We start from the raw sequence: 26,094 nt of genomic DNA, 5'->3' as shown, positions 1-26,094 counted from the left end.
ACGTTTTCTGTAAGTCTTCACAAGATTGGCACACACTGTTGCTGGTATGTTGGCCCATTCCTCCATGCAGATCTCCTCTAGAGCAATGATGTTTTGGGGCTGTCGCTGGGCAACATGGACTTTCAACTCCCTCCAAAGGTTTTCTATGGGGTTGAGATCTGGAGACTGGGTAGGCCACTCCAGGACCTTGAAATGCTTCTTACAAAGCCACTCCTTCATTGCCTGGGCGGTGTGTTTGGGATCATTGTCCTGCTGAAAGACCCAGCCACGTTTCATCTTCAATGCCCTTGCTGATGGATGGAAGGTTTGCACTCAAAATCTCATGATACATGGCCCCATTCATTCTATCCTGTTCATGGATCAGTCGTCCTGATCCCTTTGCAGAGAAACAGCCCCAAAGCATGATGTTGCCACCCCTGTACTTCACAGTAGGTATGGTGTTCTTTGGATGCAACTTAGCATTCTCTCTCCTCCAAACACAACGAGTTATGTTTCTACCAAACAGTTCTACTTTGGTTTCATCTGACCATATGACATTCTCCCAATCCTCTTCTGGATCATCCAAATGCTCTCTAGCATACTTCAGACGGGCCCAGACATATACTGTCTTAAGCAGGGGGATACGTCTGTGTTGTGACTCAGCAGATGTCTGCTGTGAGTCTTTTCGGGATACAAGATTCATTATGCAGCTGGGGCTTGTTAGAGGCAGGTTTGGAGATAAAAGGACGGATGCTGCCACGCCCTAGTCGCAGGAGTCAACGTTCCTTCGTGCGTACAACATTGCTTGATACACTTGGATAAGTGCTTTGGTGTTTCCTGTAACCCTGATTCAAGGCTACACTGGAGAAGTCATTGCTTGTAAGAGTTGTTTTGTTTTTCATTCCATTATCAAGTCAGAGACTGTATTTATGTTATTTTTGGGCTCGAAGCCAGTTTGAACTGAGAACTGATAAAGAAAGTTCCTTTTAAGTTTATTTGTCTTGCTGTTTGTTAAGAGCCGTGAAGGGGGGACAGAACACGTCTGGCACTGCAGGATCGGAGTCCCTGGTGGCATAGTGTGTTACTGATGGTAGCCTTTGTTATGTTGGTCCCAGCTCTCTGCAGGTCATTCACTAGGTCCCCCCCATGTGGTTCTGGGATTTTTGCTCACCGTTCTTGTGATCATTTTGACCCCACGGGGTGAGATCTTGCGTGGACCCCAGATTGAGGGAGATTATCAGTGGTCTTGTATGTCTTCCATTTTCTAATTATTGTCCCACAGTTGATTTCTCACACCAAGCTACTTGCCTATTGCAGATTCAGTCTTCCCAGCCTGGTGCAGGTCTACAATGTTGTTTCTGGTGTCCTGCCTGGATTTCTTTTCTCATTTTGTCTCTCATAGTTGAGGTCTACCTATGATGTCAATTATAGGCCTCTCTCATCTTTTTAAGTGGGAGAACTTGCACAATTGGTGGCTGACTAAATACTTTTTTGCCCCACTATATTTCAGATGCTTGGCTAACTGTTCCCATTTATGATCAGTTGCTAAAGTACCCTGTGATCATCTGATTGCCATTTACAATCTTCTCTGCTAGTCTCTCCAGAAAATCAATGAGGAAGCAGATAAGGAAATTTATAAGCAGAATGGACATTGGATTTGTCTGTTCTGCTATCATTTCTGCCCCACTGAAGTGCCAAGGAATTTCCCCTCTGAACACCACTGTTCTTATGATCATCCAGAAGGACCCTTCTCCAAATTGTCCTTAAAATTATGTGAATGGGGCCTGTTTACAGAATGAAGTGAAGTAACATTAGTAGTCAGCAGCTACAGAACAATAGAAAGCAATAGCAATAATAATTAGACTTATATACCGCTTCATAGTGTGTTACACCACTCTCTAGGTGCTTTAGAGTCAACATATAGCCCCCAACAATCTGGCTCCTCATTTTACCAACCTCAGAAGGATGGAAGGCTGAGTCAACCTTGAGCCGGTCACAATCAAACACCTTGCAGTGGGCAGAGCTAGCCTGCAATATTGAAGTCTAACCACTGTGCCACCATGGCTCCCCCACCCTTACAAAGAAAGTCAACTGGGGCATAGAGTGAGCCCAAGTCTCCCAGATGCGATGGGGTGGGGAAAAGGCCCAGATCTTTTGGCTATGGTGAGAAACCTGGGTTCTCTCCCTGCCTCAGGAGGCCCAGGTCTTCTCCTGGCATTTCGCACAGCAAATCCAACTGGGAGAGCTGGATTGTGATAAATTTAAATTTCAAAACTGATGTGCTGCTCCTTCCAATCTCTTCCTACGAACACAAAAAGTTCCATTTTAATTGTTCCTTGTAATAAAAATATAAGGCTAAAGTTAGGTACATACCTCTACCATATATCTCAATTCCTGAGTGAAATACTCCAATTCCAAGGGAGGAGGTGTATTCATTCATCCAGTACTAGAAAAGAACATGGGAGATGTAGCTAAATGTAAATAATTTTTATTTACATCCCACATGCCAAGGCAATTATCTTTGAGGGGGAAGACCATTTTAATTATTTTCCCTGAAATGTTCAAAACATTGTTTGTTAACCTTTAAGACAGTCAGAGCACAGTGTAATTTAACCAGGTGACAGGAAGCTTAACAATCCAACGCTGCTTTATTTACTATATTGAAGAACAATCAGACAACTAAATTCAAGCAACTTTTCTCACCCATTAAAAATACCTTTTACAGCTACAGAAGAGGAACAGCTTTTTTACTGGACAAAACAGACTGAAACTGATTTGAACATGGATCTGAAAGTTGATTTTAAAATGTTGACTACAAAAGTAATATTGGATATTGCCATATTGGAAATACAAATGAAACTCATGGATGAAGGCTATAGTCTTAATAATGAATAGCAATAGCAATAGCAGTTAGACTTATATACCGCTTCATAGGGCTTTCAGCCCTCTCTAAGCGGTTTACAGAGTCAGCATATTGCCCCCAACAACAATCTGGGTCCTCATTTTACCCACCTCGGAAGGATGGAAGGCTGAGTCAACCTTGAGCCTGGTGGGATTTGAACAGCCGAACTGCTGAACTGCAGTCAGCTGAAGGAGCCTGCAGTGCTGCATTTAACCACTGCGCCACCTTGGCTCATGAAAGGTAACATACAAATAATAAATAATAAATCAGAAGAATGACTTGGATAGCTTTCTTATCTTGGCTGTACAAAATAGATATGTTGAAACTAGTGAAGGAATTTCTGAGAGGAGACAGAGAAAATGATAAATCAACTTGTGGGACATTATTTGAAATGATTAAAGATCAAGTTTTTAAAAAGTAAACAGTATAAACCAGATTAATTTGATCAAGATTAAAACATATATTGCTGTTTCTGGTAGCTTTTAACAGACATAATTCCCAATAATCAAATCGCAAAATCAGAATTACATTTCTCTTAGTTTGTTGCAAAGACCAAATGTTAGCTTCATTAACAATTCATTGCTTATAATACAAGAAGATATTTTTTCATTCATACCTCATCCCATTTTCTATAAACTCTTTTAATTTTTTGCTCTCCTTATAAATCAGCACAGATCCAATAAAATTAAAAATTAACAATAAAAATTAACAAAAATACTTAATAACACATATAACCTCTTTTTCCATTAGCATATATTTCTTTCATCCCTCATATTCCTGTAATGTCTAACAATTAGACAGTAGGAAAAAAAACCTATTAATGCCAAAGTAATCACCCCTTATTTAGATATCAAAAACTAATCTATTACTTCATTAGACATTTTCAAAAGAAATACTATATAAATAACCACTCAACATCACCAAAATAATTATTTAACCATATTCTGATACTTAGGTTTGGAGCACCTAGGTGTTCGAGAGCTCTAAGCACCTAAAACTTTGTACTTTTTACTGTTTAGGCATCTAAGTCACATAATGATAGAGAGATGATGAATTACAATTAGATTTTGGGATATCCAGTAAGAATAATTGAGAATAATTCTAGGAACATTACCGATGAATTTACAAAAAAAAGTAATGGCCATTCAGAAATCTATGTAAAATCTATCTGATGTGAAAATCAAGTATAACAGATGATTTAAGATTAAGTGCTTTATAAAAGAAATATAAATGTTAAAACGTATCAATTATTTCTAATTTTGACTACAAAAAAAATCTATCAAATAAAGTATATTCAAATAGGTGTTACAAAGTGGTTATTCCAACAGTGATAACAAAATGAACACATTTTAATCTTGGTTTACAACAACAATTGAGACCAGAATTTCCTTCGCTCAGCAAGTCACAAGGTGCTAGATCACGAATGTAACCTTAGCAATGCCAATTGTGGGAATCTCAGTTTTCATCGTTAAGAGAATCCCTACATGTTGTTAATAAGCAAGACCATCATATTGTCACCATTTGTGAACACCTGCTGGCTTCCCCATTGATTTTGCTTGACTGAGAAGACACTGCATCAGCTGGAATTCTGAGGACTGATTGTAAGTCCCTCTTGTTAAACACTACTGAACATTCACTGAGCAAGTGATGTAAATCAATGAATTTCAATACGATGACCTATCTCTAGAAATTTCTTATGTTTTCAACAGAGCTTCCTCTAGAATTCATTTGGTTCCAAACGTTTATTCCAAACTTTCCAAAAACTGCAGAAAACTTTAAATTTAGTTTTCTTGAATATCTTTTATTTCTCAAAAGCAGACTAGAAATACTTGTTAAATCTATGTCTTGTTGTTTTGGTTTTTCTTTGCCCAGTTTGCATCGCCACAGAAAGCACAGTGAAGTTCTGCTTGTGTGTTAGCAGCCCTCAGCAAGGGAGGCAATGAGCTGTTCAATTACTGCTGCAATTGAAGACTGAGAAGGCAGGGGAACTTAATTCATTTGTCAAAAGCTGGATAAAAGCAAATACTATCAGCCCTTCCCTGTGTTACTAATTCATGGTGATTGAAATCACAATAGGCTGCTGAGAGTGCTATCCAATGGCTTGTCCTAAGGTAATAGACCTCCCTTCTGAATTCTCAGATAGAATATAATTGGTACAAATCAGAATGCAGCTGCATAAGCATTATTACAACTCACATTTTGACTTCGCAATGAAGGTAAGAAGCCTTAGGTGTATTTAAGACCAGTAGAGAGAGTATGAAATTAGACATCTACTGTTCAATGTCTTGCAGGTTGTAGACATGGACATGTTTAAATAAGCTGTTTGCAATTTCAACACAAAGTGACTACTAACATAAAATAAATTCTAGTAATTTTATTATAACTCTTATAAATTCATAGAACACACTCAGAATGTTCAATTATTGTACAAAGTTTTGAAGTCAATGACATTAGCAAGAACATCTTATTTTAATGAGCTGAAATTAAAGATAGGCAAGGCACATAGATCCAGACATCCTGGCTTTTTTGGTATTGCACTTCACCCCAAAACACTTTCTAGCTTGGTATTCACAAATTTTATCTTGTTCCCCGAATTATTGCAATCAATATCTTGTCAACATAGCTGCTGAAATCTTAGCATCAACATTTAAAAGAAATATGGGGTAATAACTTGGACATTAGATGAGATCCTTATCTGCCCTCAAAATTATAGTGATAAAAATCTTTATAATAGGAAACTGGCAGAGCTTTACTTTAATAAAATGCCCGAAATAATTTCAGAAGTGTAAGAGATACTTTCTTGTACAATTTTTAATACCTATCATCCAGAGACCTTTCCAGATTTCATTTTATCAACAGCATCAGATACTGTATGCTGTAATGTTGAGCATGTAGCCAGCTCTTCTGGCTCTGTATCTAAAACTTCTGAAAGATGTATTATATCTGAATAATTATCTATCTGACTAGCTATAAGGATATGTATAGAATATATAGTTTTATATAATTCAAAGCATTGAAAGTTAGTCTCGTTATAGCTGGGGTAATGTGTTCTTGAAAAACCCCTTACTAAAACTGTTATTTTACCTTGTTCGAATGAGAAATTAACATTACCCGGGTTTCTCTCCGCATCCCCAATATGTTCATTTCATTGGTTTTAAACCATATTCCATATGTCATATAATTCAACTTTTCTATTTTGTGATTCAATACACTTTTGATCCAGAAGCATAGTTATTATCTTACTACAAATAAATGCTTTAAAGGTATCTCAAACTATCCCCAAAATGATTTGAACTGCAATTTGATTTGGAAAAAAAATGTATCTCTTTCTTTTATTGTTCCATAAACTGCAATTCTTCCCATAAAGAATTCATAGAATCATAGGGCTGGAAGGGACCTTGGAGGCCTTCTAGTCCAAGCCCCTGCCCAAGGCAGCAGGTGTTTCTATCATACAGGAAAAATTGTTGTCCAATCTTTTCTTGAAAACCTCCACGATAGAGCACAACTCCAGGACGCAAGTTGTATCACTGATTAATCATTCTCACTGTCAGGAAATTCCTCCTTAATTTTCAGGCTGAATCTCCCTTTGATTAGTTTGCACCCATTGCTTCTTGTCCTGCCTTCAGCTATAGAGATTAGATTGATGTCGTCTTCCCTGTGATAGCACTTCTAGTATTGGAAAATTGCTATTATGTCTCCAGAGCCTTTTCTTTATTAGGCTAAACATACCTAGTTGTCTTAGCCGTTCATTGTATGATTCAACTTCTAGATCCCTTATCATCTTTGCTGCTCTTCTGTGATGCTCTGCCCCAGGATCTTTTCTGTATCGTGGTGACCGGAACCGAACAGTGTTCCAAAGATGGTCTCATTAGTGCAGTATAGAATGATATTACTACTTCCCGTGATCTTGATGTATTAGTATTAAAATACAGGAAGTCCTCCTGTACCAACCGCAACTGACACTGGTAACTCTGTCCCAAAGCGATGTGGTTATAAAGTGAAACGTGACCATGCCCAACTTACAACATCAGTTCTGGTTGCAGTCATGAAGCAGATCACTCATGGTTGTTAAGCATTACGTCACATGACTGACATTTTCGACTTCCAGCAGGCTTCCCCATTGGTGTGCTTGTCATTGGCCAGCTATAAAGCTTATATAAATGCATGATGGTTACCAAATACTTGAATTGTGGTCATGTGATTGCAAGAACACTGCAAATGAATGCTGAATGACTGGTCAGTGAGCAAGAACTACCAGTACCATATGCCACTAACTGGGATACATTTATACATAGCACTACTGTGGATATGTGATTAGAAATTCAAACTGAATCAATCTTGTATATTTCAACTATATTAACCATCAAAAATATAAAACATTAATTCTTTAACATATCCAGGAGGAGTGATTTAAAAACAGGCAAGTGTAGCCTGTTGGAATTAAACATTCATATGTCCATTAAATTAAATTTCTGGATGGATGTGCAGATAAAATTATGATTTGGGGGACTCATTTTCTCTTTTGAAATTTTATTCTGGTGCAAAACTAATTTAAAAGCCTATTTGGCAACTATCACCTGCTTTACCTGTAGTGTAAAGAGATTATCAAAATAACTGTATAATACTGTACATCAGATTTATTTTTTGTCTGATTCAATTATCCATTAACATTTATCCCTACCATCTGAAAATGTCCGCATTTGGCTACTAAAATTATATAATGACCTCTAAAATCTTTTGTTCACAATAAAACTAGAAAATGTTTTCAATATAATTTCCATTCTGGCAGATTTTGAATTTCTACTCATCTGTTCATCCCATTTTCTTGCTAATATTTTTTCTCATTTGGAAGACTGTCGTGTATAAGCAAGGAAATGATATCATTTCAGTCTATAAAACATCTGCCTTTCTTCAGGTACCCATAGTTCTCTAGCTAGCTAACACAGTAATAGAGCCTGCCAATCGTGACTGTGACTTGTAACAATCATAAAGCAAATCGTCACATGACCAACACATTATTATAAATTTTTTTGTGACAGTTATGAAGTGATAGTGAAGCCATAACCCATGGTTCGGTATAGGTCAGTTTTGCCAAAACTCAGAAGTAAATGCTGGGTGTTGGCAAAATTGTTATAAAATGTGGTCAAGGGACTACAGGTAGCTGCAAATGGCTGTAAATGTGGCCTGGCTGCCAAGTGCTCAAGGTGTGATCACATGACTTCAGTTTCCCCAAATGCTGGAACTTTGAACAGTCACTAAGCAACCAGCCATAAGTTGAGGACTATCCTCTTAGTCTTTTAATGTTCCATGACACAATTTGTAATTTCAATTTCTAAGGCAAATTCCCTTGTCAATGACTCTAGATGGTTTTTGAGAGATTCACAATAGTTACTGTAATAACAATAAACATGATAAAAGGATGAGTGAAGGAGAAGAAAGCAAACTCAATTACCTCTCAATTAGCAGATTCATTTACCATCCCAATCTATACAAAGTCAGACCTTTTTTAAGGAAAAGCATGGTCAAGGCCATATGTGATTATAATTTTTTAAAAGCCCTACTTGTATTATTTATTAGAGAGGCAATTGGACTAAAAGTTATGTCCAATTTGGATTAGACATAATCAAAAATCCAAATAATTGAGCCTTCCTAGCATATCCAATTATATAATTAATTCATTATAACTAAGCTCATTATTTAAAAAACACACTTATCAAAACTAGTTTAGAAAAAAAGTAATATAAATAATTATCATTTTTTTTTATTTAAACAGATTAAACACATTTACATTAAATGTATTAAAAATAAAAAAGAATAAAAATATGTAACAAAGCTATCATATTCAAGACTGTTAACAAAACTACTCATCAAAAACCTTAAATAAAAATTTAAAAGGCATGGCACTGTGACCAAGGAGTCATGGCTTCTCTGTTCTGATGTCTGGTTGATAAAATAGTCTTCCCTCTGAAATCCAGAGGTCTCTGCTCTCTTGGCTTTTCAGAATGTCATGCAAATCTGCTTTTTCTTCTATTTCAGGGGTGTTAAACTTGTGGCCTGCGGGCTGGATGCATTACGTGCTGGCTCTGCCCCGCCTGGTTTAGCGAAGGGAAAAAAATCCCCTTATATCACATCATGCCGCCATGAGTTTGCTCTATTTGTTGGACATGGATGTTAGATGAACCAGATATATGAGATTTACGTTGAGTGTCTGTTATATATTGTCTCAGTTATTGTATTATTATTTTAATTCTGCCTGGTTTATACGGCTTTTTTATTTTTATGTTTATTTTGAATTGTTTTTAGCCAACCAAACTTCATATGTAAAATAGGCAGCCATATACATTTTCTAAATAGCAATAAAAATAAAATCAAAACCATCATATCAGGATTTCTAGTGGGCACCTGTCAATGTTCCATACGTCTCTCTTTCTTTCTGCCTCTGAAGCTGCCAAGAAGTCAACAAGAAATTTATGTAACCCATCAGTGACCCTCCAGACTAATAAATCATTTATGAGTAGAGTATTGTAGAAGTATTACCTCTAAATGGTTAAAGGCTTGTTTGAGACAATTAACATCATTTCCAGGATTACACAATTACCTCATACCAATTTCTAAGAATATGCCAAATACTGCATGATACAGAAATAAAGTCCTTAGTGCTTGTCTAATAAGGAGACAAGCTTGATGAAATTCTTGGTATTTCTAAAAGATAGATCTGGTAACAACATATGCTTCTTTTCCATATAGCCCGTATTTGTTGTCATTCTAGCTGCTTATACTGCTTTATCTCAATCAGATCTCCAAAGAATGACAGCAGTATCAGAAGATTTGAAACCCGTATCTTGAATCAACAAGAAGCTGTTAGATTCTGCCAGGGGCAGGGGTCTACAACCTTAAACACTCAGAGCCATTTGGACCAGTTTCCCACAGAAAACACCAGCAGCCACAAAACCTGGGTGGGCATGGCCAACTCAATGTCACTCCTACCCAGTCACATGACCCGCCCGCCATGCCTACCCAGGTTTTGTGGCTTTCGGTGTCTTCTGTGGGAAATCAGTCTCTCTCTCTCCCTCCCTCTCATTTCTGTTTTTCCTCTTTTTCCTCCCTCCTTTTCTTTTTCTTTCTCTCCCCTTTCTCTATTTGTTTCCCTCTTTTTCCTCTCTCTTTCTCTCCCTCCATCATTTTCTCATATCTCTATTTGTTTTTCTCCCCCGCCCCGGGTCTGTCTGTCTGTCTGTCTGTCTCAGAAAGCTGAGGCTGAGTCGACCCAGCGACCTCTCCTTGGGGCTCTTCATTAATCCTTTTCTTCTTGGCAACTTTTGGAAAATCTGGGCTGGCAGAGGAATGAGCACGAGCCACGGCAATGGCTTGGCCGAAGATGACCCCCCCTCACAGAACCCCCTGGCTGGCTGTTGAGGGGCTGGGATGAAGCGCCTGAGCAGAGATTCCTTCCTCAAGCAAGTGGAGCAGCGCCACTGCCGATGTTGATTGAAAAGTGTCCTTGGGGAGGCTTTAAATCTCGCACAGGGGACTTTTACCACCGAGAGGATGCTTTTTGATCAACTCCACTGGAGAAGTAAAGCTCAGGACAGCGGGAAAAGGGGGCTCACCCCATCGAACCTCACATGCCCACCCCGGAGATCAGGCTTGGAGAAAGCCGGAGAACCCTCGCCTAAGATGCTTGCCCGTCAGCCGGTCAACCTGCCCACCCAACACACCTTTGCTGCGCTTTGGCCAAACCTGGCCACTGACTTGAGGAGGGTATCTCCTGGCCCCACAACAACTGGCCAGAGGATCGTGTGAGGAGGAGTCATCTTCGACGTGGCTCATGCTCACTCCTCAGCACCTGTCCCCCTTTCCATTGTACCCTCCTCCTAATCCCATTCCCACCTCACCAGCCCTTGTGTTAGCAAGGTTGGTTTTGGCCATGGCCGGGTTGGGCCAGTGTCTTGGGGCAGAGAACAGGTTGTGCGACCAGGTCGGCAGGGAGCCGCAGGAGAGGGGTCAAAGAGCCACATGCATTTTTGGAGCCTTGGGTTGCCGACACCCGGCCTAGGGTATCTGAAATATGACACTGTCAGTCTCAAGCAGTTTAAAACTGCAATTAATTTCTTGTCTATTTCAAACTTACCTTTTTTACTCTTTTAACTTTAACTTTTATTCTTTTACTTGATCTTGCTCTATTTCCTCTTGGTTTTATCTAACTTATGAACAAATTTTGAGAAAAATACTTTAATGTGATAAGAATCTTAAAATAGACTACTTCCTAAGGAATAATATCAGATGAAATTTCAAAGCTACCTGGAATTTCCCAAATGAATTGGGTGTCAGCAAGAGTTGCCACAAAGTGGGAGAGAATAAATAGTTTCTGGCTTGAAGCCTTACTCCATAACATAGTGCAATTACAACCTCCCCAGAAGCCAAAGCTGAGATGGTGGCTGTGTTGTAGTAGAAGGGAGAGCCTGCTTCTTAAACTGGAGGCATTCTATCTTCCTAAATATAAAAGAAATTGCAAAAGCAATTTAATTAAATGTTTAGCTTACCAGCTCTCTTAAGCACAGTCTACAAACTTTAATTCTACACCTGTCGGGGAAAGAGAAATAAACTGCATCTTAGGACATTTCCATTTTATTGCTCAGGAACCATTTTAAAAGGAGAAGGGAATATTAAAAGTATAAGATGGAGAGTATATTCAACTAATAAATGGAAACACGTGATTAAAATTAATTAACTAATGCAAGGTATGCTAGAAAACTGTACCTCTTTTTATTCCTATAAGTTTTGAATGGGGGAATAAATATAAACACAAATTGTATCTATATCATTGCAAACATTTATATGACCTTTCTTTTACTGTATAGTTCAAAATTATGAAAGTCACGAATGAAGGCACTTATGACACCTGGCCGAAGTTTGTTTGTTGCAGTGCCCCAGTAGTCATGCAATCAAAATTTGGGCATTTTGCAGTATGCCCACCCCCATCACTGTGAGATGACTGACTCACCACCACCATTACTGTGAGCCAAGAGGCCTTGACTGGTACACCCACTGACACCCGGAAAGTTACTACATGCCGGATGGCCTCAGCGAGTTAAGTCCAGTGACGCACATGTCTTTTCCCTCTCCATCCACCTCTTTGCTGGTTGACTTCATCTTCCTGTCCAGCTTTGAGAAAGATTGCCTCTCTGGGTTTGAGGGAGATTGTCTTCACTAGCTTTCTAGCTGAGCCTTACTTTGGATAGCTGTGCCTTTTGGCAGATGCAGAGAAAGCAAAGTAGACTCAGGCATGGACAGTGGTGGTGTAGGAGAGGAAAGGTCAGGTTTCTTGGGATGGGGGCGGGGGGGGGGGAGGAAGGAAGGCAATATGTGTGCTGATGGGCTTAGCTGGTTGAGGCCATCTGGCCCATGGCAGTTTTCCACATTCCAGTGGCCTTCCAAGCCATTCTCCATCCTGAGGTAGCTCTGCGGTCACTTAATGACCTGTGAGGTAGCTTTAACAACTGCAACAGGGAGAGCTGGGATTGTGGTCATTGAGCAAAGCAACCAGTTACAATGACTTACAACCAAAATTGGGCTCAATTGTGGTTGTAACTCGAGGACTACTTATGGTTTTTCTTTGGAGGAAGACTGCAATAATTATCATGTTGTAGTATCAAAAATGACAAGGATTACAGTAACTAAAGCACTCCAGGATGATAGACTATAGAAAGGCAACCCCACTCACCATTTTAATTATAAAAGTCGTTACATCCTTGGAGTTCCTTTTTGAGCTCTTGCTATTTCTACTAAGAGTGTTTTGACTACAGCTAGCACAAATAAAAATAAGTAATCCCAAATATAATATTGAGTTTTCATTAAAGCCTTGGTTTTGCCATATATAAAATAGATATATGGTGTGTCCCCCTCCCCCAATTCTGTGATTCTCTTTTATCCTTTTTGCTCCTGATTCTTCAGAAATTAGAATACCTGGGAATTTTAGCTTTAGTTCCTTCAGGATTTCTGCTGCATGGCTGGAATAATAGGCAGGAAAGAATCTATCTTCCAATTTAATCATGATTTTGAATGAAAATGTCATTTTTAAGGAATCCCAGAATTCTTCATGATGTGATCAATTGAAGCTGCTTTGTTTTAGGTACCAGGACTTAAATCTTGAAAGAACTGGGCCTTTTGTTCCTTGAATTTGAAATCCTTATTGTTTTAGAATATGTACAGTTATTTCCACAAGATACAAATTGCAGCGACATCATTCTAATCTTCAACCTTGATCTGAGCAAAATCCTTAATTTCCCCTTTGTCAGAAAATGGTATAGCTACTGGGGAGGAGGAGCCAATGTCACAACGAGATGGGTGTGTGGTCTCAATGCTCTGAGACTACAGTCAACACTTTTGCCACTGGGTGGTCCAAACGGATCTAAACTGTCCCGAAGAGACGGTGAACAGGAAGAATATGTCTTGCTGATCTCGGGGATACCACAAAATCCTCGAAAGAAGCAAGAGAAGTTCTTCAAGCCAGTGATAAAAAATCCAGCCAAGACTGACAAAGTCGGGGCGGCTCCAAAATGGAAGGATACAGAAAGAGAAAGTGTTTCCAGCTTGTGAGGAATTTTTATTGTTTTAAAAAAAGAGACTGCCTATAAAAACTCAAAAACCAATTTAAATTAAAGAATAGAAGAATCAAGCGGCGGAATTGAATTTGGAATGGTTTTGGACAGTGGTTATCTTTTTAAATGTTATTTACATGGATCGAATCTATGCAAACCTTTTGAAATGGATGGATTAAGTTTTCTTCTTCTACCTTCTCTTTGTGACTCTCTGTAATTTGCAGACAAAAGTTTTCCTCTTTTATTGCTGTGGGTATTTTTCTAATTCATTTAAAGATTGGATCTCTTTTTCTAATTTGATATACAAAAAAAATACAAAAGAAACTCTTTAATAGTGTCTCCGCTTTGGAGGCTGGGAGGTATTGTTGATCTGAGTTTTGTGTATTCAAAACGAAATGTTTTTTTTTCTTTCACGGATTGCTTTGACTTGGCACCACAAGGCTTTAATGTTTGGCTACAGACTGATAAGAGTGCACAGATGTCCCTTTGAAGAATGTTTTCAACCAGGGAGAAGTGAGAGCAGCGTTCTTTGTGAATCTACTTTAATTTTGTTGATCTTTCAAGCTAGAGTAGCTGTGTTTGTCAGAATGACACAATCCTAAGGAAAAATAGAGGTCTTGACTTTGCAAAATATGTTTTCAGAACTACAGAAATTATCAAATATAGTAGAGAAAAAACTGGAATACCTAGAGCACATAACAAGAAAATATGATGAAAAAATTGAAAATGTTCATCAAATGCAAAATGGGGTGATTGAAACTCAAAAAACTGAAGTGGAAAATGAATATAAAGAGACTAAACCTGCTGGTATCTATGGTAATTGGTTTGTTCCTGAAAATGGAAATAATGGAATAAAGAAAGAGAAATTAAATGAAGAGGAAATCTATTTCAAAGGTCAAGATATAGAAGAAGATTAAAGAACCTATGGATTTAAAGAAAGAAATTCAACTAGTAAAAGTTTTGATAACACTGCTGACAAAGACAAAAGGAAACAGAAAAAGGGCATCAAGATTGTATGAGAGATCTTATAAGCAAGGAGTTGCTAAGACGAGTCCATACAAAACTGATCAAGAAGATGACTAGAGGATTGGTATCACAAATGGCAGAAGATATGAGATTGTTTTGTTATTGGAAAGATACAGGTTGATAGATGGAAGAATATAACTTAAAACTAGTTAAACTTAGTGAAATTTAGTGATAATAGATATAGTTAAAGAAATAATTGATAATGATAATAATGTATACAATGTGTAGTGTTATGATAAGTAATAGTTGAATATGAATATTGACTGATACCTATGAAAGGAAGATTAGAAATCCTTTTGGATTATATACAAAGGTTAATAAAAAAGAATTAAGTTATATACAGTTAAGTTTTGATTATTAGGGGGAAAATATTATGATACAGGATATAGTCAAATAAAGGAGCGATAATGATGACAACCTATATTATGTATGAGTATAAGAAAACTAGATGAAAATTACCAACAGTGATTTGGAAAGGAGGATTAGAAAAGTTTGTTATTAAATATTATGGATGTTTAGCTAGAATAGGACATAAGGATTCAGTGTTATTGGAGGATTTTAGAAATATTAAATGAAATGTCAGTATGTGGTTATGTATTAAATCTTGGTATATTTTATGATGGACATTTAAACAATTATAGTCAAATAAAAATGGAGGTATAAGGGTAACATGTATAAATATTTGAGTTAAAATACTTGAGTTAATATGAATTATGCTTGATGACTGTGGAAGAGATGCATGAAACCTTTTGTAACCAACTGATACACTTTCCACAGTAAAGAAGGAAGATTTTATGTGTTGTGGTTTGTTTTGAAAATAAAAATAAATTCTATTAAAAAAAAAAGAAAATGGTATAGCTACTTACAGTAGTTACCGTATTTTTCGGAGTATAAGACGCACCAAGGTTTTGAAGAGGCAAATAAAAAAAACATTTTTGCACTCTGCAGACGTCCCAAAAAGGCCCATTTTTCATAAAAACAGGATCATTTTTTTTAAAAAAGGGCATGAATAACCTTTAGGAGATTTGTAGAATGTTCCTGGGGGGGGGGGGCAAAAATGAGCAAAAAATGCTCATTTGTTTTTCAAAAAAAGGGCATGAATAGCCTTTAGGAGCTTTGCAGAGTGTTCCTGAAGACTGGAGGAGGGGGGGGGCAAAACAAACAAAAAATGGCACATTTTTTGCTCATTTCTGCCCTCCCCAGCCCCCAGGAGCACTCTGCAAGGCTCCTAAAGGCTATGCATGGCCATTTTGGTGAAGGGGGTAGGGTTTTGAGAGGCAAAAAAATGCTATATTCAGTATATATGGTGCACCCAGATTTTCAGCCTCTTTTTTTGAGGGAATACTTATACTCCAAAAAATACAGTATATTTGTAGTGTCTGGCAATTCATGAAGTTTTGATTATCCTCTTACGTCTATGTGAGAAAATAACCTCTCACTGGCTTTTCTCTCATGTCATATTTCCTTATTACTATAGCCAAATCCAACATAACTAGAAGAGATATTATCCAGCAGTTTTCCTCTGTTTTCAGTCCTTTTGGTTGTTTTGACTTGCAAAGTGGTTTTGTTTACACTCAACTTCCATTTAATTCTTTGCCCTGCCCTGTGGATGGTCCTTTTTCAGAAATCTGCTTTTTTATTCGATTCTTCACCTTCATCATGACAAGCTGTCAGTTTAGCCAGCAATCAGTTTCAAATCTTTTTCCAGCAAGATGTCTCAAAGGGGAAGTCATATTTTTCTTGAGTTTCATGCCTTTCGGCCACAACAACTTACCCAATAACTGCATCTATTTAGATAGCAAGTTAGACTAATGGCTTAGTCAGATCCCTGGATCTTCCTGTGTGCCAGAGCGAACTAATGAGCTGTTACTTGTTGGTAAATGTAGCTTACCATGTCATTATACAAGGCACAATGTCTTTTTCCATCTGAAACTACCTGAGAAAGAAGCTATAAACAAACAAAAAACATATGTGTTCCTATAATTAGTTCTATATGACTACTTGTTTCCACACCATGCTAAATTATTTTTTCAATTTTAGTTCAGTGAGTTTATAGGAACCCAATGCTGTCATGTGTAACCTATGGTTTACAGCTCCTCATTATGAGTGAATTCAGCTTGTTTCCCCTCATTAAGCAAGTCACTGAGTCAGCTGCTTGCCTTGAGGTATTTTTCTCTTCCCAACGATGGCAGAATATGACTACTTCATCCTGGCACAGTCTATTACAGTGTTTCTCAACCTCTTCAACTTTTAAGACATATAGGCTTCAATCCCCAGGATTTCCCACTGAGAGTTTAAGTCCAGACATCTGAAAGTAACAATGCTTTTGTATATAGACTACTATGAAATACATAAGATTTGGATATTTTTACATATCATTTTAAATAAATGAGTTTTATGAAAACGATTTATGATTTTTAATTAATATATTTATGTTATAATTTTTAAGTAATACATTTTGTTGTAAATAGTATTGTATTGCCTTTGTTCCTCAAATAATCCTTGCGGATTGACATAGCAAGCTATATGTCATGTAAAATATGTTTTACATTTAGAAATAATATTGTCACTACATATATTAAGAGCAGAAACCATATGTATGTATGTATGTAGAGGGAGAGGGGAGAGAGAGAGAGGGAAAAAAAGAGAAAGAGTGCGCTATTAAAGATTTAATGCAATTTGGAAAGTACCAATATTTTTCTGCTTATTTGCTTTGTTTTAATTTTCAATAAACAAATAACACTGAAATTTGCATTTGAAAAGTCCCTTTCAGAACTTCCATTATTGTAAGAAGCCATTGCAAAATTATTCGAAAGCCCAATATTATATTCTGAATTATAATTAAAGTTATACATTACATATGCAAGGAAATTGAAGAACTATCCATAAAGAATACTTATAGTGGAGAAAAAAAACTTTTTTTCTTTCTCATGCTCTCCCACATTCTCTATTCTATCTTTTTTGTGCCTGATGCCAACAAATTGAAGCAGGATTACAAATGGTTAGTATTTGGATGGCAGCCTCTCGGATACTTCCAGTGCTTTTGGTTAGTGTAGAAAGTAGAAAAACATTGTGGAAGAATATAGTGGCAAACCCTTCTATACTGTTTCTGACAAAACAACATGGATGTGCCTGTGTAATAACTGAGAGTTGAGCTTGACTCAAGGGAGACTACCTTCTCCTCAGAAAGGGACTTGTTTTTATTACTCTCCAAGTACGATGTTATAAATAAATGATAAGCAAAGCAAACATGTTCTTGGGATGTCAGTTACTCTATAATTATATGCATATCTCTGATTTCAAGATCATAGAATTATCAGGCCAGAATAATCGCACAAGCAACAATATTATACTATACTACACTACACTACTATACTACACTACACACTACATATTATATTATGGACTTTAAAGAATGTACTGTTTCAGCTCTAAATCATTCTACGCTATTGTGAATAGTAATGACAAACATGAGTAATAATATAACTTTATAACTTTATAACTATATATAAAGAATTCTCCAGGAGTTATTAGATTATATTTTGGAGAGTAACATTCTTACTTCTATGTGCAAATTCCCATCAGTTTTGAATGAGCAAATATGTAATCTCATGTGCTAAATAATTTTGATAAACTACGAAAGTTATTGCCTTCCTTCCAATAGATCCTTGAAGAATTAAATTCCTTTTAGATGCATAGCTAAAGATAAACATTGCATACCACCATGCACATTCCTAGTGCAAACATATGGTTGTGCTTCTGCAAGAGATATGCTATGGGAAAGAGCTTCTGTAAGATTCAAGCTGCACTACATTTGTGTCACATTCATTCCAAAAATGTATGTAGATCATAAGATTAATATTCCTCACCAGTACATGGTTATATAGCAACAAGGCTGTTTCAGCAAATAGGTATTCAAATGTTATGAAGTTTCTGTTGTGTATTTCACAAATGTTGTGAATTTTCTGTTGTGAAAAACAGAAAATTATGGGGAGAAAATATGAAGTCATTATAATGTTTCACCCTCCATTTATGTTTTAATTAGTATACAAGAGCCCTTTCTGCTCTTCTCTCAAAATTGTGTAATTTATGTCACAACAGTTTCTGACATAAAATATTGAAACCATGTCCACACTTATAATTAAGAAGAAGAAGAAGAGGAGAATCATATCCATAGTTAGCATCATAGTAGTGGGAATCTAATTCCCTGGTCTTTCTGGTTAAATTCCAATACTTTATTCTCTATATCAAAGATATCTTGCAGATGGTTGACAATCACCACTGTGACAATCAAATACAGAAAGATGACTGTTGAACCTGATCTGCGATTATAACATTACATTTGGCTTTACACACACACAGACACACACAGACACACACACACCTTTACATTAGAAAGCCATGTCCTAGCAGCTAATAGAGCTGCTTTAATTTACAGAACAAAGAAAATCTTGAAACAGTCCATTGAGACCCCAGGCAATGTTCAAATCACGAAGGGGATGGAGAGAACCCCCCCCCCCAGCACTCCTCTTCACCATAGCAATACTTAGGGTTTTTGTAGAATGCTAATTTGCTCTGACAACAGAGAACTGGAATATATCCTAATTTTATTACAACTCATCACGCACAAACAGTTAAGTCCAGTTTTTGTCCAGTTAAGTCTGGTTTCCTTCTGATTTATCAGATTGGATTAATTTGCAAGTTAACCAACTCAAGCAAACAAACAGGATTTGTTTTTGCTGAAATGTTGTACTACAAGTCTAGGATTTACAGCTGTTCATTACTAATTTGCTATGTGAAGCAGTTAAAAGATAAGATATGAACTGTCTCCAAGCTTCCAATGTTGCAACTTCTTGATAATGCTGCTTGACTGTTGCCAAAGACATAGAATATAAAGACCAGATGTACATCCTTGTCAAGAAAATGTGTAGCTATTATTTTCCACTATCTTTTAATAATTCATGCTATTGTAGATCACTGTTTATTAACCTTGGCAACTTGCAGATGTGTGGACTTCAACTGTCATGCTGCCTAAGGAAGTCTGGGAATTGAAGACACCCCCCCCCCCACTTCAAACTGTCAAGGTTGAGAAACACTTCTGTAAACTATAAGTGTTTTAATAAACATTTGCAACAAAAAATAATGCATAAAAGTACAGCTAGTCCTTGTCTTTCTACTGTTTTTCACACTTACAACCGTTGCAGAATCCCATGGTCACGTCATCAAAATTAAAACACTTGGTAAGTGGCATGTATTTATGAGTTGCAGTGTGCTGGAGTCAGAGGTGGTATTCAGCCGGTTTGGACCGGTTTGGGTGAACCGATAGCTCCGACAATCAGTTGGCCTCCTCGCTCCCACTCTAACCTGTCCTTTATTTCTTGGTTTCTACCTCATCTCCGAATCGAACCGAGCAATCCTAACAACCAGCACCAAGGAGTACATCAGGGCACTTAGGGCAGCAAAAAGATCTCACATTGCCACCTTGGTTGCGTCCGCTGAGTCCCGCCCAGCCGCCCTGTTTAGGATAACCCATTCCCTCCTAAATAGGAGGGATACGGGGGAACCCTTGCAGGGTAGAGCTGAGGATTATGCCCAATTCTTAGCGGACAAAATTGCTCGGTTTCGGTCGGATTTGGACTCCATCCCTGCAGTTCCAGCCGAGGCACAAGAGGATGAATTGGTAGACCACCTCTGGGTTGAGTTTCAGGATGTTGCCCCTGGGGATGTGGACAAGGCCATGAGAGCTGTGAGTGCCTCCACCTGTGTACTGGACCCATGTCCCTCATGGCTGGTTGCTAACAGCAGTGAGGTGACACGAGGCTGGATCCAGGCGGTTGTTACCGCCTCTCTTCGGGAGGGGCACTTCCCCGCCGGACTTAAAGCGGCGGTGGTGAGACCCCTCCTGAAGAAGCCATCCTTGGATCCAGCTGTCCTTAACAACTACCGTCCAGTCTCCAACCTCCCTTTTGTTGGGAAGGTTGTCGAGAAGGTGGTGGCCTTCCAGCTTCAACGGTCCTTGGAGGAAGCAAGCTATCTCGACCCCTTCCAGTCAGGCTTCAGACCCGGTTACAGCACAGAAACCGCTTTGGTCGCATTGACCGATGATCTTTGGAGAGCCAGAGATGGAGGCCATGCCTCCATCCTGGTTCTCCTCGACCTCTCGGTGGCTTTCGATACCATCGACCATGGTATCCTTCTGCGATGACTGCGGGAGGTGGGGGTGGGAGGCACTGTGTTACGGTGGTTCTCCTCCTACCTCTCGGACAGGTCGCAGTCGGTGTTAGTTGGGGGGCAGAGATCGACCCCTAGGCCCCTAACATATGGGGTGCCGCAGGCTTCGGTCTTATCCCCCCTACTATTTAACATCTACATGAAACCGCTGGGTGAGATCATTCGGAGGCACGGGATAAGATACCATCAATACGCGGACGATACTCAGTTGTATCTGTTCGCCCCGTGCCAACTCAATGAAGCGGTGGACGTGATGAACCGGGGTCTTGAGGCCGTTATGGACTGGATGAGGGCTTGTACTCAACCCGGAGAAGACCGAGTGGCTGTTGTGTTTTCCTCCCAATAATTCGATCAGTGTTCCATCGCTCAGGCTGGGGGGTCAAATTTTATACCCCTCAGAGAGGGTTCGCAACTTGGGAGTCCTCCTGGATCCACAGCTGACTTTTGACCACCATCTGACGGCTGTGACCAGGGGGGCATTTGCCCAGGTTCGCCTGGTGCGCCAGTTGCGACCCTACCTGAACCGGGAGGCCCTCACAACAGTCACTCGGGCCCTTGTGACCTCTAGGCTGGAATACTGCAATGTGCTCTACATGGGGCTGCCCTTGAAGAGCATCCGGCGACTTCAGCTAGTCCAGAACGCAGCCGCGCGAGTGATTGTGGGTGCACCTCGGTTCACCCACATAACACCTATCCTCCGCGAGCTGCGCTGGCTACCTGTTGATCTCCGGGTGCGCTTCAAGGTGCTACTTGTCACTCATAAAGCCCTTCATGGTAGTGGGTCTGCGTACTTGAGAGACCGCCTCCTGCCAATTACCTCTCTGCGACCAATTAGATCACATAGATTAGGCCTCCTCCGAGTTCCATCTGCCAGCAACTACACGGAGGAGAGCCTTTTCAGTAGTAGCTCCGACCCTTTGGAACGATCTCCCCGTGGAGATTCGTACCCTCACCACCGTCCAGACCTTCCGCACAGCCCTTAAGACCTGGCTAGCCCGTCAGGCCTGGGGACAAAGATAACTGTCCCCACCCGAATGATGAATGAATGTTGCTTACTATTTTACTTCTATGTATTGTTTGTGTCTATTGTCTGTATACCCCCCCCCCTCATTTTATGTAAGCCGCCCTGAGTCCCCTCAGGGAAAAGGGCGGCCTATAAGTATTAATAAATACTCAAATACTCAAATCTCAATCCTGTGGCACAGCTGATCCCCCCCCCTTGCTGCTTTACTTACCATTGCTGATTTGGAAGGTAAACAGCTGAGCTTCTAAATGCTCCATTTTCAGTGCTGCGCTCAAGCGCTTTAAGATGCGCACAAAGCCTGCGCTCACCGAACAGATTGTTAAACCAACAGCACTCCACCACTAGCTGGGGTCATATGATCACCTTTTGCAACCTTCTGACAAGCAAAGTCAATGTGGAAGTCAGATTCACTTAACAACTGTGTTATTAACATAACTGCAGTGATTCACTTAACAACTATGGCAAGAATGGTTGAAAAATGGGGCAAAACTCACTTAACAACTGTCTTGCTTAGTAATGGAAATGTTGGGCTCAATTGTGGTTGTAAGTTGAGGACTACCTATATACATTCATTCAAAACTTTCTGTAACTTCTGTATGAATAGAACACAATCGTAACTTAAAAGTACCTTAGAAGCATCAAAGTACCAGATGTTTTAAGCTTTTATGTACCAAAATAAATGGATGTTTACATTTTTGTTCTTCATGATTTATTTAGAAATATTTCTTTAATGTTCCTATATTTTGTACATTTATATTACTCCCTATTTTCCAAAGAATTCAAGTGGTTTTATTCCCATCCTATATTATACCCATTACAATTTTAACAGAGGCAGATTTTCTATTCCTAACTCAACATTCTGACCCATTTCTAATGGCTTTGTGCTTGTAAGATTGGTTTTGATATTTGCTAAAACCTTGTTTTTTTTTCTAAGCCCTAGAACCACTAACCAGAGCAAAATACAACTAAACAAGTCAGGTGAGCAGACAGACATGCATTAAGCATATGATAAAGATATATTATGCTAGGAACAGGATACATGGTTATAGAAGCAAATTCCCAAGCCCTTAAACACACAATTGCAGCTAGATTTATCATACCTCAAAATCTATGTTCATGCCATCCTTTATTGCACTATATTGGTTTTTCCTGTTGGAAAACGGTGTGCAACACTAAGAAAAAAATAAATGAGATTGAGATAAGAAACCTCTGACTTACTTATGGTCCACCAAATAAATTGCAAAACTTTAGCCTTAAGTAAGGCTAAATTGCAAAACTTTAGCCTTAAGTCTTACTCTTATTAGACAAGAGTAAAATATCTCACAAATTTTCCCTGCATATACATGAAAATAGGCTATAATTTAGAAACGTTATAATTTAGAATTTAGAAACATTAAAGTCATGATATTAGGCAACAGCTGACCTACTCGAAAAGATATTTTCCACCACGAAATATATGTTGATCTTTTTTGTTACTCTCCATCTTTTGATTCTTTCCAAGGACAAAAAAAAAGGGGGGGGAGCCTGTAATGGTATGATATTTAAGGCTTTCCCACTGTAAACAATTTAAGGATTGTTGTCCCAGCTAACTCATTATGAAAACAATTATTCTTTAGATATATCTGGGGAGGGGAGGGGGTTTACAGAAAGTAATTTAATAAACTACACCTACTGGTTGAGCATCTGAGTGAATCCAGAACCGGCAGGAGAAAAGTGAAATCAGACACACTTGTTGCTAGGACTTTCCAGTTCCTCCTAAGCCCATTCCTTGTTTCCAAACTATTATAGCATCTTTCTGTCAGGTTAAATTATTGGAAAATTGAGGGTGGATCGGCGGGCGGGAGACAATCAGGGAGGATATCTGTACTGCACTGGCAAGAACTTCGCCAAGGCTTGGATGGAGGGTGGGAAGGAAGGAAACACGAAAACGGAAGACTCGCTGTTTCGGACCGTTGAGAGAAAGCCAAGTATCCTCGGAGGAAGGTTATAAACAGAAAAGAAGAAGAAAGAAAAAGGCCCGGAAGACGCGCCGGGGTTAAGAACTTAGGGTGGGAAGCATCTGCGAGGAGCCCTCGCCTGCCCGGTCACTCACCATATCGTAGACGTTGAGGACTACCAGCTGGTTCGCCATCCTTTCTCCTTTCAAACGCGAGTTCCTCTCAGGCCGAGGACGGCGGCGGCCTCAGGGCGCTCGCGGGCGGATGCCGCCTTTTCGCCCTGCCTCTTGCGGAGGAGTGTGAGGAGGTGGAGGAGGCTGCCAGCCGCATGGAGCCGCCTCAGTGCGGGGAAAGGGAAGCCGGGGCTGCACGCCCAGGAATCGCGCTCGCGCCAAGCGAGGCAGAGAGAGAGAGAGAGCCTCGAGCGGGTCCCGGCCGGCACGACTCCGCCTCTCCTCTTGCTTCTGGGACCTGGCTGGTCTGACCCGACCGGCCTGTCTTCAGGCGAGAGATCGCGGCAGTAAACCTTCCTCGAGGATTAGCTGCGTGGCCCCCTTCCACCTCGGTCCCAGCGTTGCAAGAGATACTCTCAAGCCAGCCGCACCTTCCACTTGGGGGCAAATGGACGCCAAACTACAATTCCCAGCATACACTACAGCAGGAACCCAAGCCCCAGAATGGCGGGCTCCTCGATAGGTGAAATACGAATTCTATTACCCGCATTCCACTTTGTCAGAGGAAAAGGTTTGGAATGTTTAAGGGTTCGCTGCAACTTGAGCTGTTTTCAGTGAAATACAATATAATGCTGCTGTGTAATTCCATATTGCAAAGATATGTAAGGATCACGACTGATCAACCTTAAGAGTTGCTCAAGAGTTCAACCTTGCCGCCACGTGTTATGTCGATAACTAAGTAACGTGAGGTGGTGTTTACTCTTGAGACTAGATAACTAGAGTTCCCAACTCTTGAGAAACAGAATATTTTGCCAGAACAGATTTCATATTTTTCATTAGCTGAGACTTCCAAGGAGCTTAGAATGATAAAGGATACTGAGTCCAAAACCCTGAAGTGAATTCAAATTCTTGTGCAAAATAATTAAAGTCCTAGATACGGAAAATTATTGTTTTTTCTTTCAGCAGTACAATATATGAAGATAAAGGATGCACTGCTGCAGTAGCTATTGTTAATTCGAGGTCCAAAGCCTTTGCCAATCTACAAATCATTCTGAAATCTATCAATACCTATCTTGTAAACATTCATTCACAGATTCCTCATGCCCATTTACTGCAGGTTATTTGGCCTGATGTGGGGAAAATAGGAGATGTGTTAGATATATTTGCGGCTTCAAGTTATTTGTGAAAATAACAAAGGTGGGATATAAATAAATAAACAGTATAACTCCTAGTACCTAGAATAGACAAGGTAGAAGGTGCTGCTTAAAAAAGTCGCTGCCAATGCTCACTCCTACCAACTGCCTTCTCAATACTTGTTTCTTTTCTGCCTATCTCAGGTACAGAGATACTTGGAAGAACAAAGTTGTAGTTCCAATTATGGTGGAATTATTCTGCTGCTGCTGCTACAAAAAAAAAAAAACTTTGTGCTTTGAGTTTGGACATATTTGGCCTTTGCCCGCTGACAGGTTTGTGGACTTATCCAATGAAAATATTACTGCCTGTCTTTCATCACAGAAATAGTACTATACAATGGTACCTAGGTAATCAATGCACTTTTGTTGTGAAAAAATTTGTCCCGGTATTCATCGGCTGTATAGTAATCAACGCATAAGCTATAATTTGTCAGTGTCACTGCCTTGTGACTCATTATATGATTCCTTTTGGGAAAAGTTTGTTTGATAATCAGTGTTTTTTGTACTCCTAGCATCTTCTGAAACCAATTAAAAATTTATTTATTTATTTATTTGTCTTGTATGCCGCCCACTCCCGGAGGACTCCGGGCGGCTCACAAAAGACAAGGGAAAGGGGGGAACGAGACAAAGACAACATATTAAAAACAAAACCAACATTCACAATTTCTGTGGAAATGAGTACCAAGGTACCGTGTATTTCAAAAAACACTAGAAGGAAGCTCATAATCACCTAGATGTTAAAGAGAAAATATACAAATCTTTATTTTTATAATGACTTTTAAAAATTTCTTTAACATGCATTTCTGTATCCTTAATTGCATGATTTATGGCAAATATCCTTTTACTATTGTTTATCTGAAGGCACGTTCTGACCTGATACTTTCAGCTCTGAAGTAGAAATGTTGAATATTTATGACTGAAATCCTATTTACTTATTTATTAAACAAATTTATATAGCCACATGTTCTGACCCCCTCCTCCGTCCAGTAACAAAAGCCGAGACAAGCTTAACTAGAATGTCCTTTAAT

The 26,094-nt window shown here is 39.1% G+C and overlaps 1 protein-coding gene across 2 annotated transcripts in view; it reads right to left on the bottom strand.

The window, feature by feature from the left end:
• DESI2 (desumoylating isopeptidase 2) overlaps positions 1–24,434 on the bottom strand; it is a 28,868-nt gene extending 4,434 nt beyond the window's left edge. Inside the window, exons 1-2 of one of the 2 annotated variants that reach the window (XM_032216851.1) lie at positions 23,856–24,434; positions 2,353–2,425 (exon numbers count right to left, since the gene is read on the bottom strand). In XM_032216851.1, coding sequence (XP_032072742.1) covers positions 2,353–2,425; positions 23,856–23,894 — 112 coding nt within the window. In that variant the 5' untranslated portion in view covers positions 23,895–24,434. Of the gene's footprint in view, positions 1–2,352; positions 2,426–22,863; positions 22,927–23,855 lie in introns of those variants that run through there. The other variant, XM_032216852.1, reaches the window with a different exon arrangement.
• Between the last annotated feature and the right edge of the window lie 1,660 nt (positions 24,435–26,094).

This window comes from Thamnophis elegans, chromosome 4 (assembly GCF_009769535.1).
Source record: "Thamnophis elegans isolate rThaEle1 chromosome 4, rThaEle1.pri, whole genome shotgun sequence".
Classification (NCBI taxonomy): Eukaryota; Metazoa; Chordata; class Lepidosauria; order Squamata; family Colubridae; genus Thamnophis; species Thamnophis elegans.
This window is presented reverse-complemented; position numbering and strand designations above follow the sequence as displayed.